The following is a 16,475-nucleotide window of genomic DNA, read 5'->3' on the forward strand; positions in this document are numbered from 1 at the left end:
TATTTCACCTGGGTTCAGGAAAAAGCTGCACAGCACAACCACAAGAATTTATTCAAGTATGGTTTGTCAATTTACAATGTTTAACCCTCACTGAACTGCTGGGCTATGATGGGCATAGATTAGTGACAGTGACTGGTTAGGGAGCAGACTGTGAGGGGCAAAATAAAAGAGATTTCATGCAAAGATTCTTACCTAAACTCACTTTTTCATGAAATTATGGTCAATGAAATTCTGTACATTTTGGATGAGCTGTTATGGAAGCTTTAAACATCTTGTCCTTTCTCCTCTGAGCAAGACAATGAACTGTCAAGACATTTTGTTTAAGAAAAAAACACCCACAGTTATTTCTTAGCGAATTATTAATATGTTGGGATGAAGTTGGTAATTAAAATATTGGTATATCTGAAACAAAATTAAAACATTTGGCCTTAAAAGCAAAAGAAATTATGAAAAAGGGTTTTGAAAAAGTCACGCAAAGTTTGTATCGACTCACTACGGCTCATGAAGATCCACACTGAGGTAAATTCAAGCACTAAAAAAAAAAAAAAAAAAACCTCAAAAAAAGGAGCCTGATTCAAACTCTATCATTATATAAATAAAATGACAAAAAATATAAATAAGCTCCAAAATCACAAAAGGTCATCCACAACATGCACTGCATTCAAGTTATGGATGGCCTACTAGCTTTCCGGACCACATGCGTGCACATGTGGGGGATGCGTGTTGTCATACTACATGTGGTTGATTTTGCTACTGTTGGATTTGCATGTGAGGATGCCGGAGGAAACGGGGAAAACTGTTGGTTCCAACTGTCGGGATTTTGGTCTTTTCCATCGTGTGCGTGTGCGTGGCATGAGTGTCAAGGCTTGCTCGGCTGGATGGACAACAGGCTACCGAATTTGAAGTGCTGGATCACCGGGAACTTCTCCAAACACTGGAATAAAAAAGAAGAGAGGACTGTTTTACCAACATGAAAGACAGCGTGGAACATTGTGTGAAGCTACTAACGTTAAAGGAGGTGCCATTGAGTTACAATTATGAAACGTTCAAGCTCTGCTCAGTAAAAAATGACTATTGGGCGAAGGTAAATTACAACGTTATCATGATGTGTTCAAATGTAATCTCGTAAAAATACAGGTATATTCAGGCAGACAGTATGAGGTAAATAAAGGTTTTTTTGAACATTACAGCATGTAAACATGTTCTAGTAGAAAAACAAAATACAAGTATGAACCTGAAAATGAGCACGAAATGGGACCTTTAAACCGAGAGTTAGCCATGACCTAAAGTGTTGCTTGTTAACTCTTCCCACTTTCCTTTCACTTTGTTCAAAATGGCTGTGGATCGGCCTGGAGGAAGCCCTGGGTGCGTACTGACATGGTTTTGGGGAGCGGCGGCGGTGGGTGGGGGCGGTGGGTGTCTGCGGTGGGGGTTGGGAGGCTGTGCTGTGCTGGGGGAGCACAGTGGAAGTGAACTCTTGTGCTCAGTCTGTCTGCGCAGTGACACTATCAGTCATGATCATCTGGGCACAACTGGGGTGGAAACGCATGCCTCAGAGACCTTTGGTCCAAACACATATTTAAATCAATGAAAATGTGTAAAATCATCTAAGTGTCATCGATCACACAGATCACACAAAACATGCAGTGGCCATCATACTCGAAATTAAATGTATTAACATAGATTCAGAGTTATGGCAAACCCGTTGATGACACGTCTCCTAACTTGATCCACATTTGATGGGTGCTCTATAGTGAAGTTCACCAGTGTTTCTGTACGCTACAGTCCCTGTTACCAACAAACCACACACACTGCTGACTCTTCCTACAGAACACAGTGTTTAACCCTCTAAGACCCACAATAGACCCGTTTTTGTCTTTTTTTAGGGGGGTACAGGAGGTCTTTAGGGAGAGATAGCAGGTCAACAGTAGATGTCACATAGAAGTGGTGTACATCATCTGAAAGCTGAGAACCTGAAGATTAATTTGAGATGCAGCTCAGCACTGTGTGTCAAGTTGTTCTAGTCATAAATCAGAAATACTAAAATGTACTAAAAATGTACTAATACTAAAAATATTTAAAATGAATTGTAAAAGTGTATATGGGTTTAGAACATTATTATGGAAGCATATGATGGTCATTCTCATGATTTATTATGTCTCATATGTTGTTGCAGCAATTTTTGGGTTGATACCATTTGTTACACAGATTTGGTGCTAAATTTAACCATTTTTTACCACTCAAGAATTTAAAAAAATGATCAATAATCCCTCCAAAATACCACATTAAGACACCAAAACCTTGAGGAACACCATAGAAAAAGCCATGCTGTGATTTGGTATCAAAAACTTTTGACATTTTGGAGATTTCTGAAAGAATTGCATTTTTCGGCGATTGGATTGCGAGCACTTGTGTTCTGGAAACTGCTCAGAAACCCCCTTATTGTCAATCTAGCTAGGAAAGCCATCCATATCTCTTCTTCCTTTGTACCATTGTTGTCAAAAACTTATCACTATGGTGACATACATGAAATGGGACCTCTGCATGTTTCAGAAACTCTCTTACTATTTATGACATCAATATTTCTCAAATACGTGTTTTTATTTATACTTTCTGGTGGGAATATTCCTGAGCAGTTCAAGACCTGTTTTAAAGCAAATTCTCAGGTCCATTCTTACTCAACCCGTCAGTCTCTAGATCTTCATCCTCCTAAATTCCTCACTAGTAGAGGTCAACTTTCAATAAGATTTAGGGGGACCAAATTATGGAGCAGTTTTTAACATCTATCAAAAAACTTCATCTATTAAATGTTTCAAAAATTGATTAAAGGGTCATTTAATTGCTGTTTTCTAATTTGTTGTTTCCCCATGTTGTTCATGTATGTTTGATTTCTATTGCCCAGAAGTCAATGTAGATGTTTAAACCAATATCCCCTTCACAAACACAATCCATACACTTACACGCACACACATTTGCTTATTCACATCACGCACACTTCTTGTCTTTTTTATTCAATATTATATTGTTATTGTATATATCTTGTTCTAATTGTTTGTCATCACTATTATGTAGTCATATTATTTCTGTATATTAATCTAATCTCTAGGTGGAGGCTTCAGATAAGCCCAGTGTGCTTCTTCCTGCACTGTATAATATCTATGTTTTCGTTATGTTTGTGTCGTCTTAATTTGTGCAAAATAAAAAATATAAACAGCATTAGGAGCAGTGGGCTGCTGTAAAGCTCCCGAGGAGCAACTTGGGGTTCAGTGTCTCGCTCCAGGACACTTCGACATGCAGACAGCCGGGGGATCGAACCGCCAACCTTGTTGACATTGACCCACTCTACCCCCTGAGCCACAGCCACCCCAAAAACGATTAAAAACACACCAATGAGCCACGCTGTTGCACTGGGTGACATCTTTTCAAACGATTTAACAATGAGAAAACTACAGAATAACACCAGCCTTATCTGTTAACGTGTGTTTAACGAGTTTCCTTTTGGAATTCATCCATTTCTCTCCAGTATGTAAATTAACTTGTTGAGACTTCGCTCGTCTTTGACAACAATAAATCAGACATGATGTTCACGGTGATGAATTATCAGCTCAAGCAAGTCTGTGCAAGTAGATTTTGTATAGAACATTGAAATGAGCTGCCTGGAGAAGGAGAAGAAAAAAAAAATCCACTTATACATGACTGCTAGTAAACGGGATAAAATGTGCAAAAGTGTGTAATTTCACACAATCAGTTTATGTTCCGAGCAGACGACGAGGCCCAGGAATCGCCTCCTCTCTCAGACAGAAAATGGTGGATTCTGCTCTTTCTAGGTCTAGTACAACTCTCTGCCGAAAACCCTGTGTGGGGCCACGAAAAGGGAGAGAGGAATGCAAGTCTGCTGATGGTTGCTCCAGGCCTGGAGGAAGGTCGGGACAGAGGGAGGGGAGGATTTAATGAAGGGAACGGCAAACGGAGGAGGGAGGAGGGAGGGAGGGAGGGAGGGAGGGAGGGAGGAGGGGGGGGGAGGCAGACAGCTTGGCCCCTCAGCTCTTTGGGAAGACTCACAGGCTGCTCTGGAAAACACAGGATGTGGGCATGCAGGCGGGGAGAACGGGCTTAGACATCCCCCCAACCCCACCCCCAACCACCCCCACACACACACAATTCCATTCTCTCCACTCCACTCTTAACCCTTTCCTGCCTCTCTCTCCTGTACTACTAAAAGAGCCAGTCTGTTAGGCTGCATTCACACCAGTCCTGTGCGTTTAGGCTGCAGCGGTGGGGACGGCAGGGGGTGGCGAAAAAATAACAAATTTAAAAAACACAGCGGCCTGCAGCGATAAGTTGAAACCGAATCAACTTCTGGAGAAACGTAACGCAACGTCCCGCTGCGTTGGTAAATCACATGACTAGTGGCCAGACCGGAAGACGCCCGCACCAAGGTAGAGCAGCATGAATGAACAGAACACAATGGAGAGCATATAAGTCCCGCCCCTTCCGGTGGACCGCCACGGGACCTTATTTCAGAACAAATATGAGCGGTAGTCAACGGAGAGAGACAAATCATTTTTTGATCCCGTTTGAATTACACCATGAATCACACATATGATGTTTGTCAATTTAAAACATATTTTTCAGGTCAAGAAAGTCGCAGTTCGTCGTGGCTTTGTCGTTGTATCATTTAGTTTTGTGTGAAACTGCTCAGTGAACCACATCTCTCGTCTCGGGCATTATACGTCACCAACACTAGCCAGCTAGCTAACTTAGCTAAGGTCCCATGGGGTCCACCGGAAAGGGGCGTGACTTCGGCTCTCTATTTGGCCTTGTGCACCAATTTTAAAGCCGCTGTGCTGACCTTTGAGGGAACACCAAGAGAACTGGAGAGTCCAAACTGGATGAATATATATATATCTGTGTCACTCCCTCCGTTATTACATAACCCTTCTCTGCTGGAGCTTGAACTGCTCCACCAAAGAGATGCAGCGTGGTCTACAGTCAGAACAGACAGGAGCACATGGAACAAATGCATTCCCTCCAATTCACTGTGGTAAGGTACTAGCTCATTAGAAGAGGAGAGCACAAACTTTGACAAAGATATCGTCTATAGATGCAGTTCAAATTTTGTGGTTTTCTATGTAAGTTGTAATTTAACTTCTTTTCTTCTTTTTAGTGTTTTTAGTTTCTGGTCAGCCAAGATTACAAACAATGATACTAAACTGAAGCTTTATGAAACCACTTAAAAATTGACTGATCAGTGACGATGAGAGAGAACGAAGCGAGCGTACCTCAGCCTTGTACATTCTGACCAGGCCCTGGTTGACTTTGGCCCAGTTAGGAACAGCGCTGATGTTCCACAGCTGGTTGGAGTGCTCTGCAAACGGACCCGTCTTCATCTACAGAACAGAGAAAGAGTGACAAAGATGAGGTGAAAGAGGTACAAGTGAGAAACATCTGGTCATCAGCAGGCACAGTGTATGTTTGTGTGCAGGCTTAAGTCACAAAATGACACCCAATAACCATCTAACTCCAACCTTTGATTAGCATCTAAACCACAGTTCATCTCTTTAGTTCATTCTATTGCATCACACAGGTTGGGTCCTCTAAAAAGAGTCTGAAGCACTCCCTCTGTAGGCTGGAAAAGTGGCTTTCAAAAAGTTTAGTTTGTTCAGCCGACTCCGTTGTAGTGGCTCCCAGTGATGACCCATTTTCATGGCAGAAAAAGACCTAGTCTGGCGCATAGTGAGTTTTTATTGATTGACAGTGGAGAAGTGGCAGGAGTGGTTTGAGAAGTTTCTATGGACAACTTTTGTTCGTTTTGACGCAGTGAAAATGGGTCACCATTGGAATCTACTGCAAATATCTGAATTCAAGCTGACTGAAGCTGCTTTTCTCAAATCGACAAACAGATGACAACCTTTTTATATCCAAGTCCGGTTTTTACAGCAGATTTTGTAGTTTTTAAAAGGGAACTACTGGTTCAGCAAGGGAATGTGAGAAATGCAGCACTAGTGACAATGAAGGATGTGCACACTTAAAGCTACAGTGGGTAGAAATGGAGCAAATATGATTACAAATATATAAAGCGGTCTCTATATCCAAACAGTAGTGCATGAGACAGCTAATCTGAAAAAAAAATCATGTGCCTCTGTGTCTTCCGGCGCTCCTAATGGCATCTGCAAGATTTCACAGACTGGAGGAAAACAAGCAGTAAGAGCTGATCTGGAGTCTGCCGTCCAGCTGTCGTCTATGAGATCTGATCTCATGCGTCCTCAATGCGTCTTGAGTGCATTCAAACCTGTACTTAAAGCTGTCCGCATGTTAATACCAGGTCTGAACAGGGCCTAAGTTGCTTATTTAGACATCCAGCAGACACCAAGCAACATTAGCATGTATTTGGAGTCATTCTTTTTTTGTCCACCGGAAGGGGCGGGACTTCGGCTCTCTATAATTGTTTGGCTCTTTTATCATTTTTTATCGTTTGTTCTCCTGAAGATAAGACCAGATGTGTAAAATGAGGCTGAAAGAAAAATTCACGAGCGGGACTAAAAACAATATGAAACACAACAGGCTGCCTGTTTTCCTCAATCAAACCCTTATAATGGAAAAGTGCAAAAAATGACATTGCTGTCTTATTGCATTGAATACTTTCAGCAATGTAATCAGCAATCACCTAAATAACAATAATACATCCTGGAATCAACAACCAGTGTGTTGTTAGCTTATAGACAGACAACGAATAGTAGGAATATACAGAAGAACAAAAGGTCGACAGTCACGGAAACAAGTGAGACTGACAAAAATAAATGTATGAATTCAGAAATGTCTGAATGAAGTGAAGACTATGGACCGTTTTCCCACCATTTTTCCCAAGAGGCAGGGGAACCCAAACCCAGGGGCATCAATCTAACAACCCCCTCCTTTTTCCATCACCCCAACCCCAACCCCGAACACACACACACACACACACACACACAGCTCTAGACACTTTCCAGGGCCTCGCATGAGAACACATGGGGGAAGGGCATTGGAAGAGGGAGGAAAAGGGGGGTGGAGACAGCCCGTATTCCCTGGAGGAAGGAGTGATTCACAGCAGCATGTGGGGAAGGAAGTGACTCATGTTTAGGACGGCGCACACACACACACACACACACACACACACACACATACACACTAGAGCCTTGTGTGTGAATCAAAAAAAAAAGAACATGAGTTTGAAGTATCCACATGTGTGTGAATAGGGACTCGGGTGTGCATATGGAATGGTGCAAGCTCCGAGGCCTGTCTGAGCTCCAGTTAACTAAAGAGTGAATAAGGCGAGTAATAGATCCAAGAGGAAAGAACGCCTCAAAGTATCTTATCGTGTTTATTCTGTTTCACTCACCTCATTAAAAAAACATATTTTGTAACCCGTATTTTAAAGGTCGATTTCAGAGGTATTAACTATTAAGCCTCAGTATTGTTGCTATGGTTACCCACAGTTAAATATTATCTGTTATATGGGTATTGGTTGACTGGAACCACATTTAAGGTGTTCACCTACTAGCCAATCAGAAACCGGTATTGTCCTGGAACATTTAGGGTGCTTTGACATCAGGGACCCGGACCCAAGTACACTTGCCCCCAAAGTCCAGTTTGTTTCATTAGTGTGAACGCTCCATACCGTACTCGTGCACAGAAGTAGACTGCTATTAAACGCCAGTAACGTTAGCAGTCAGCGAGTAGTTGTGAAAGGGCAGGCTTTTTTTCAACGCCGCCGGTCTCCTCCGATCATCTGCATATGCGCGCATCATGCGCCGATCTCATCCTCTGAACAGTACGGCATATTTTCACATCAAACTCGGTGAAATAAGAGTTTATTTCGACCAAACCAGAGTTGGTGATTGTTGGAAAGACTAACGACGACGGTTTTGGTGAGTTTTGTTTTGTTTCTGTCGAGTTTGAATGAAGTGTTTTACGATGCTCCGCCACTGGAACAGCTGATCTCAACATCAACACATACATGTGGATGATGATTGTTGATGAAAAACAAAAAATATAATTTGGGATGCTATGAACAAAAAAAGGAACTCTACTTGAAAGATCAGAGGAAGTATGGCATTTAACTCATCGTGCCAAGCCGTGCCGTGAACGGCCGCGAGCAGTCATCCGTGCTGGCATGGTGTGTGTTTTTCCGCTGCACAGCACAGCAAAAGGTAAAGTTGTTCACCTGCAGCACAGACACCTAGGACGCAGTAAGAGACCGCCGCGGGTCGGCCGTGGTCAGTCCTTCTACCAAGCAGGACCACGGCACTGTGCGGCCGAAGTGAACCGACCCGGGCCTATGGAACCCTTTCTGACGTTATGATGGGAATTTGTCATTTCAGCACTAAAATGTTTGTAATGTATTTGCATTTACAGACTGTATTTACTTGGATTGACACATTTCATTTTAAATTGTGGTTCATAAACTACAGAACTTAAAATCAGACTGACAACTCGAACAACATTCACTCATAATAACTAATTGTATAACAATGTGAGAGTGAAAACATTGTGGAGCACAATGTCGAACACAACAGCACCAGTGACAACGCAGGAACACCCACACAATGAGACCTCTATCCTTGAGTCTATTAGCCCCAGTGCATCACTCATAACTGTAATCATATGATAAATACAGTATTCAGCCAGTCTGAACAACAATCCCAAACTCAAAGATATTCAGTTTAGAATGATGTTAAACAGAGAAAAGCAGCACATCCGAACACTGGAGGAGCCGGAACCAAAGAACGTTTGGTATTAAGGTCGCAAAATGACTGAAACAATTAATTAATGATCAAAATATTTGCAGGTTCTTTTTCTGTTTATCGTCTTTGAGCTCTAAAACATAGTCACAACAAAAGAGACAAGTGAAAAAAGACGAGAAAAATCACAAATAAAACTGTACAAGGAGAACCACGGAGGCCCTTCTTCCCCTCTTGACACAACAGCAGCATCCTTTCATGACCGTGAGGAGGAGGGAGAGGTCAAACAGCAGGAAGAGGAGGAGGAGGAGGAAAGAGAGGGAAGGAGGAGGTGCGTCTGAGTGGGAAGGAGGAAAAGGATCCTTCCCCTCCTTTTCCTATCGAAACCAAAAACAAAGCGCATGGTTCCTGCTCTGGCACTCTACCAACACAATCCATCTGCCTTCCCCCCCCCCCCCCGTCTTCCTTTTCCTGGACTAATTCATTTCCAACAGCTAAATCAGTACAAAATAAGTACAATATCTACTTAAAGTATATTGAATATATATATATATATATATATATATATATATATATATAAATATGTCATTTGATAAAACATATCCCACGGGTCAGTAACAGGATACAGTAAGAAAATAATTTAAGTTACGGAAAATTGGTAAAGGCGTCTACAGAATGCTCAAATTATAAAAGAATGGCGTGGACAGAGGATCTTCAGACGGATATTATACAGAGCATGAATGAGAAAAGGCTTGTTATCAAACACAAATGTTATCTCTTAATTCTAGATTTAAATTGATCCAATATAATTGGTTTATGAGAACATACGTCACTCCTGAAATACTCAACAAAATCAATCCTCATATCCCAGACAAGTGTACAAAATGTAGAACGAAGAAAGGAACCTTGTTTCATTGCATCTGTGTAAGTGTAAACACATACAAGATTTTTGGAAAGGAATAATCAACACAATCTCTAACATCATCCACAAAAAAAAATCCCTGTGAGCCCAGATATTTGTATCCTTGGTCTTATCCCAGAAGCACTGGCCCTGAGAACTCATGACCTTTAGCTAATACAAGCGAAGCGTCTTATTGCTAGACATTGGAAAAGTATTTGTTGTCCATCTTTGAACCTTTGGATTAAAGAGCTTTCCTCTTGCATTGCGATTGAAAAGCTTACATACACAATATTAAATATGGGATTTATACCATACATTTTTGGAATCAAGACCAAACTAATATTAATATTAATATATATATATCAAATCTAGGAAAACTAAAAAAAGAAGGAGTCTCAATTTGTGTTAAACCTGTACTCGTTATTCTTTCGGCCACTTGGGGGCAGCGCAACAAGCTGTCAACATAACCCTCTATCATCACCCTAGAAAGTTGTTATGGCAACCAGTTGTCTATTAACACATCCAGCAGACACTGGGCAACATATAGAAAAAAGATCTGCTTCTTTAGCTGCTAAATGCTCCACTATGTTCACCAGCGAGTTGCTAGCGGCTTTAAAGTAATAAATAGTAAGGTGTTATTTTATAATACAATGGAGTACAAAGCCACCATAGTATGACTCAATTTACCATACATTTGAAAACATTAGAAGCATTACAAGGGAGGATGTGTTTCATTCCTTTTGTGCTGAATTACATTAATTGAGAAGTGTTCCTGTTATTTTGACCACCCCAGTACCTTCACTTAGAACACTATAGTAAGTACCATTTTGTAAAGTGGATATCCAGTGTGCATGTTGACTGATGCAGAGTACAAACAGAGTGAGATCTCTGGTTGTTTAAAAGTGAATGTTTGAGCAGGTAAAAAAAGAACCCAGATGTGTGTTTCATCTTCTCACCTCATTTATGAACTTGATGCACTCCAGGAACATGTACTCTTGGTGATGCTCGTTCACCACCCTCTCGTCGATAAAGTGCCGAGGCTCCAGTGTTGGGTGATCTGAAGGGAGAATGAGCTGTGAGTGCACACGTTCACCACCGGGTGTCACCATTTTACCTTCCCATTAACTGAGATCAGCATCAGCTCTGTGGAGATTTACAGACGTGGACCTTTGTCAGTGTCATGTGGACTCATATCCATTACACAGGATGAACAGAACTACAGCAATGACTTTTAATTAGCACAGTAGAGAGGTCAATTACTTGTCATCACGAATATGTAAGAACGTCTGCTTTATTAGACATGTGTCCCTTTAGGCTCCTTTCACACTTAAACAATATGAAATTCTCTTTGTTGTTTCCACCAACATGTTATATTGACTGTACACAGTCACTCACACATATGTAACATCAGCATCATATCACAACAACCTCAATCACCCCGTCTGCATATCCCTCTTACACACACAGGACTGTTTCAGTAGTTTTAACTGAACTGCTGTAGTGAGGCTCTTACCTACAAACTGGGAGCTTCCCCAGATGAAGGGCAGAAACTGGAAGTCGTCTAGTCCCCACACACCTTGGCTCCCAGCCGGCTCCATTCTGTAGGTCTTCTGCAGCTTCCGCATCACTTCGAGATACCTGCAGAAACAAACGGTTAAACACTGGTATCGGATCGGTACTCGGTATCGGCCAATACCCAAAGCCCAGGTATCGCTATCGGTACCGGGACTGAAAAAGTTGGATCGGTGCATCCCTACTAAAAAACAAAACCATTGCATTATCTGTACAGTATGGACCAGAAAAGTAGAACAGCTCACTTGTTAAAAACCTTAAAAACGATAGCCAGCTGATCATCTACCCTGAGAGCTCCGACCTTGCAGAGGCAGCAGAGGAACGCAGCGAAAGCAGCTTCATGACCTGAGAAGACAAAAGTACACATCAAACATCGTCAAACATGAGCAGCATCTGTGTGCCGTCAAATTCTGGCTTCACTTGAACTCACCACCCAGGGTTAGCCCTTTTCTTGATTTGACAGTAATGTGATGAACACAACTTGACACTCAAGCTACCATCTGCTTTTAGCTATTACTTTACAACTTACTACTGCTACTATGAGTTGTTTAGTTTACATACTACCACTGATACCACCTCTACTTTAACTTCTACCTGCCTGCTCAATAGATCGGCCTTTTGTCCAATTGTCTTCTTTGCTAAAGCTAAAGTAGAGTAAAGTAAAGACATTTACACATATTGCAAAAAAAGACATTTGAAATAATAAAAAAATCAAAGTGTAGTGTTTTAAGCTTAACTCCGTCTTTTTCCTGGTCTCATGTTTCTTCACCCTTGTAGGACTAAATGCCTGCTGCCTTTATAAAGCTCTGAATCAAGCCGACTATAATGGAGTTGCAGTGCATCACTGCACCTCCTGGTGGCCAAACCTATATTATTATCTGTATAGTAAATCTATAGTCTGATGCACCTGGTATCAATTTGCAGAAAGCGCCACACTTCTGAAATATAACAAACACCACAGCAGCTACGTAATCATCTCTCAACATGACAGATCCTACCGGAGTTATGACAAGAGGAGCTGTGATAGGCCAGCAAAACTGCAAGGCTGGGATTAGGCAATAGATCAATATGGTTACATTTAGATATAAACCAATAAGTGGTTTTGATGTTTAGTTTAAACGGTTGGTCCACCAACATTCTTTCCCCGCTATTAGATAGTTCATAGCGGAGAACTGACAGGAAACCAGCAGGAAGAGAGGCAGGGATGACATCAACAAACACCCCCAGCCTAGGTGACCAGGACCTCTGATTTCTCCGTTATTATTGTCATTTTATATTGTCCAATAACTTGAGTGCTTTGTATAGAATTACAGATACACACAGTCAGCACTATTACCTGTTCCGTAGTCTATCCTGGTGGCGTTCCCCACAGACTCTTTCAGATAGACGGCGATCTCTGGAGCTGCAGCAGATCTGTCAGCGGGGAGCACTGTTGCCACTAAGGCCTCTGCTTCCTACACAAACACACACACCATCACATGTATAAATATATTTGCTGTTAGGTAACATTAAAACTAGCACATTTGGATAAGTGGGAGTTTTAAATGGACGTAACACGTGATTCAGGTCATTACATGATTAACAAAGCTTGAGTTTTCGGAACTGGAGTCATAAAACTTGGCGGAGGAGCTACGTTGTTTGACAGATTGGTTTTGTATTTCTGAGAGAAAAAACAAGAGCCACGAACAGGTGGTGTGTTTTGGTTAGGGCTGTACCGAATACCATTTTTTGGGCTTCGAAGCTTCGGTGAGAATTATTCGCAGTTGGCTGACATGATTTTCTGTCCGTCTGTCTCCATCTACCCCGTTTCAGTGCACGGGACTACAGACACCCACCTCTACCCAAAAATAACAGTGATATCCGTCTTAGAATAACTAATAATAAATGTTGAATATGTATAATGTTGTGGGATTATTCCTTATTTCATGGGCTATTTTGGGATTTATACATTATTATTACATACTTATACATAAAAAGTAAAAACAAATTTAAAAACAAAGCATTCGAATAGTGATTTGGAGGTCGAATACTATGGCAACGGTCGAAGCTTCGACCGTTGCAAGTGTGTGTGTTTGTGTTCACTAACCTGGTCTAGTTTGCCGTACCAGGTTCTGTAAGCCTTATTACCAAAACGGGATGGCTGGTCAACAGGAGGGGTCTCATTTATCCATCGGTCCAGAGTGTCCAAAAGATCTAGTAACTTCTCCACTGTCTGTCACACAACAAGACAACAGTGACATCAACATCATCATCATCATCATCACATGATGGCTTTAAAGAGTATAAAGAGAAATAAAGAGCAAAGGCTAAACCAGCGTTTTTAGCTCAGACAGACACAGGCTGGTTCACTCTGCTGAGCCTCAGTTTTAGAAGCACAACTTGAACATACCTCTGACACTTTATATTCACTAAGGAGCTTCTTTCCCTTCACACCTTCATTCAGCGTCAGAACGAAGCCGATGTAGTCAGCATACGCCTGTAAGAGGAGAGATGTGTTAAAAACTGGAAAGCAGTAAGATGTGTAGTCAGACAAACTGCCCCAAAAACTAAAATCAATATTATGATATTAATAGGAATATTTGTACTAAATTCATATGGATCACGGTAAGGCAAGTGTTCCACTGTGACGGACTACAGCAAACAAAACTCTTCACAAATGCACCTCAAGAACGTAATAACTTCAATCACTTTCCAAGGTTTTAATTATAATTTGCTTGGGATCAATCTAAAAATCATAAATAATAACAAACCCTCTGTACAACTAAAGGAACCAAACTGCAGGTGTGAACAAAGCCTATAACCGCTGATGATAACCATTTTGTTGTAAAGAGATTCATTTAATAACAAATTCACTTTTAATCTGTGATAAAACACCAGTGTGTATTAAAGGCTGACACACTGAGTGAGGCCTACATGTTATTTCTAAACCTGTTCTTGGTTTGGTATTTGGAATGTCCAACAAACTCGGACGATTTTGAAACATGTTCACGCAGCCACAGGCAGCAACCTACTTGAGATCGCTTCCACTTGCTCATGTCAGGCACCATGCTGATTTCTTTCTTGGGTACCATGAAGGTGTTGCTGTCTTTGACTTCAGGTTCTTCATCCTCAGGAGTGGACCCTGAAGTTTAAGAAGAGACAGATTGTGGAGATAATTCCAGATTACATGCAGCCAGTATTCACTAAATCTGAGATTGTTCATTTAGTCTACTATAAATTTTTATTGCAAACTGGAGTTTAAAAGACGTGGATGTTTACTAGGGCTGGGCAATATATCGATATTAGATTTTGGATATCGTAATATGGCATAAGTGTTGTCTTTTCCTGGTTTTAAAGGCTGCATTGCAGTAAAGTGATTTCATTTTCTTAACTTACTGTAGCTGTTCTATTATTTGCCTTCACCCACTTAGTCATTATTTATATCAATATATATTATATAAATTATATCAACACTACTGATGATTATTGATCAAAAATCTCATTGTGTAAATATTTTGTAAAAACACCAATAGTCAACCCTATAATATTGTCGCAATATCGATATCGAGGTATTTGATATAAGATATCGTGATATTTCATTTTGTCCACATCCGCTCCGCTATTTTTTTTAATAAAGAACAAAACATTATATCTTGCACACTTTGCTAATATATATATATAGTACGTTATTGTACACTTGCTAATGTATATAGTATCTTGCATACTTTGCTAATGTATATAGTAACTTGCATACTTTGCTAATGTATATAGTTACTTGCATACTTTGCTAATTTATATAGTATCTTGTACACTTTGCTAATGTATATAGTAACTTGCATACTTTAGTAATGTATATAGTAACTTGCATACTTTAGTAATGTATATAGTTACTTGCATACTTTGCTAATTTATATAGTATCTTGTACACTTTGCTAATGTATATAGTAACTTGCATACTTTAGTAATGTATATAGTAACTTGCATACTTTGCTAATGTATATAGTATATTGTACACTTTGCTAATGTATATAGTTACTTGCATACTTTGCTAATGTATATAGTATCTTGTACACTTTGCTAATGTATATGATGTATAATGTATTATAGTTTGTATTTTATGGATATATTTCTCTAGTGGTGACTGTTCCTGTGCATTGCTTGAATAACCTGCTGCTGTAACACAATAACTTCCCAATTTGGGATCAATAAAGTACATCTATCTATCTATTCTATTTATCTATCTATCTAACTGAGTAAACAGCAGAGGTGCTACCTAGCTGTTTCACCTCTCCTGTGAATTCACTATACTACGTGCTAGCTAACATCTCCCGCACAGTAAAGCAAGCAAACTGAGTTAGACAACAACTGCTAATAAAACATGACCTCAACTTGGTATAGAAGTAAAATAACAAGCCCCAAAAGGCAACTGAAGTTATTGAACATGCAACGTTATGGATGGCTCTGACTGAGAGAAAGACAGCTGCGATGTTCCTTCTGGGCTCATCCTAAGGTAATTAGATATATATGACCTATGTGGCTGGGTGGTGTAGTAGTTAACACTACTATCTTTTAACACAAGAGAGCAGAAAGCGATAGATAAATGTGTTTAATGCTGAGTAGAAAGCTTCTTTACCTGACTGCTGCTCTGTTTCCGCCATGGTGAGGCTAAACACTCTTCTTCGCGGGTTTCCGGTAGATTTAACAACATCCGGAGCTCATTTCCGCCCTCCGCTGTTCGTAACAGGAAATAGCGTCACAGGTTATGTTGTATACTATATACATATTTCACTCTCCAACACTTTTTGGCTTCGTCCGAAATAAATAAATAAATAAATAAATAAATAAATAAATAAATAAATAAATAAATAAATAAATAAATAAACAAACAGTAGTATATGTATATTTTCGGACGCACTGAGCTGTAATTGATGTCGTCACTTCCTGGGAGCCTCCCTGCCAGTTGGAGTTGGAGAGGTGTAACCATGGTAACCCGTGCCAACCTCATGAGACGAAAATGATGGTTTATGATAATTAATTAATTTAAAATTTATATTTCGCCTATAGCAAAGTGGAGTCTTTTTTTTATACTTACAGTTAAATTGAAGCGTTAATTGATGTTACAGAGATATCTGTCAACGTCCGTTATGAACGTCGTCGTTACTGCCGCATTGCATTGTGGGGCAACATATCACCGGAAATAGTCATTTATTTAGAAAAAAAAGTGATAAAAAATTGATATTATAGTCTGTCATAAAAAGTGATAAAAAAAGTGATAAAAAGTGATAGTATAGTATTTACAAAAA

At 40.3% G+C, this 16,475-nt stretch overlaps 1 protein-coding gene across 1 annotated transcript; it reads right to left on the bottom strand.

Moving 5' to 3' along the window:
- Positions 1-13: 13 nt before the first annotated feature.
- On the bottom strand, positions 14-15,909 carry ptpa (protein phosphatase 2 phosphatase activator). The gene is made up of 10 exons (XM_074618396.1): positions 15,806-15,909; positions 14,205-14,314; positions 13,583-13,669; positions 13,280-13,405; positions 12,530-12,647; positions 11,439-11,538; positions 11,135-11,259; positions 10,578-10,678; positions 5,283-5,390; positions 14-934 (listed from the first exon to the last, which is right to left on the bottom strand). Exons 1-10 carry the CDS (start codon positions 15,828-15,830, stop codon positions 860-862), a joined length of 975 nt encoding a protein of 324 aa, XP_074474497.1. The 5' UTR covers positions 15,831-15,909; the 3' UTR covers positions 14-859.
- Between the last annotated feature and the right edge of the window lie 566 nt (positions 15,910-16,475).

This window comes from Sebastes fasciatus, chromosome 19 (assembly GCF_043250625.1).
Source record: "Sebastes fasciatus isolate fSebFas1 chromosome 19, fSebFas1.pri, whole genome shotgun sequence".
NCBI lineage: Eukaryota > Metazoa > Chordata > Actinopteri > Perciformes > Sebastidae > Sebastes > Sebastes fasciatus.

Coding starts and splice junctions, on each gene's coding strand:
- ptpa (XM_074618396.1), bottom strand. CDS start 15,830: ATGGCGGAAACAGAGCAGCAGTCAG. Junction 13,406..13,582: donor GTGAATATAAAGTGTCAGAG/GTATGTTCAAGT, acceptor GTTGTGTGACAG/ACAGTGGAGAAGTTACTAGA. Junction 10,679..11,134: donor GGGAAGCTCCCAGTTTGTAG/GTAAGAGCCTCA, acceptor TTCTCCCTTCAG/ATCACCCAACACTGGAGCCT.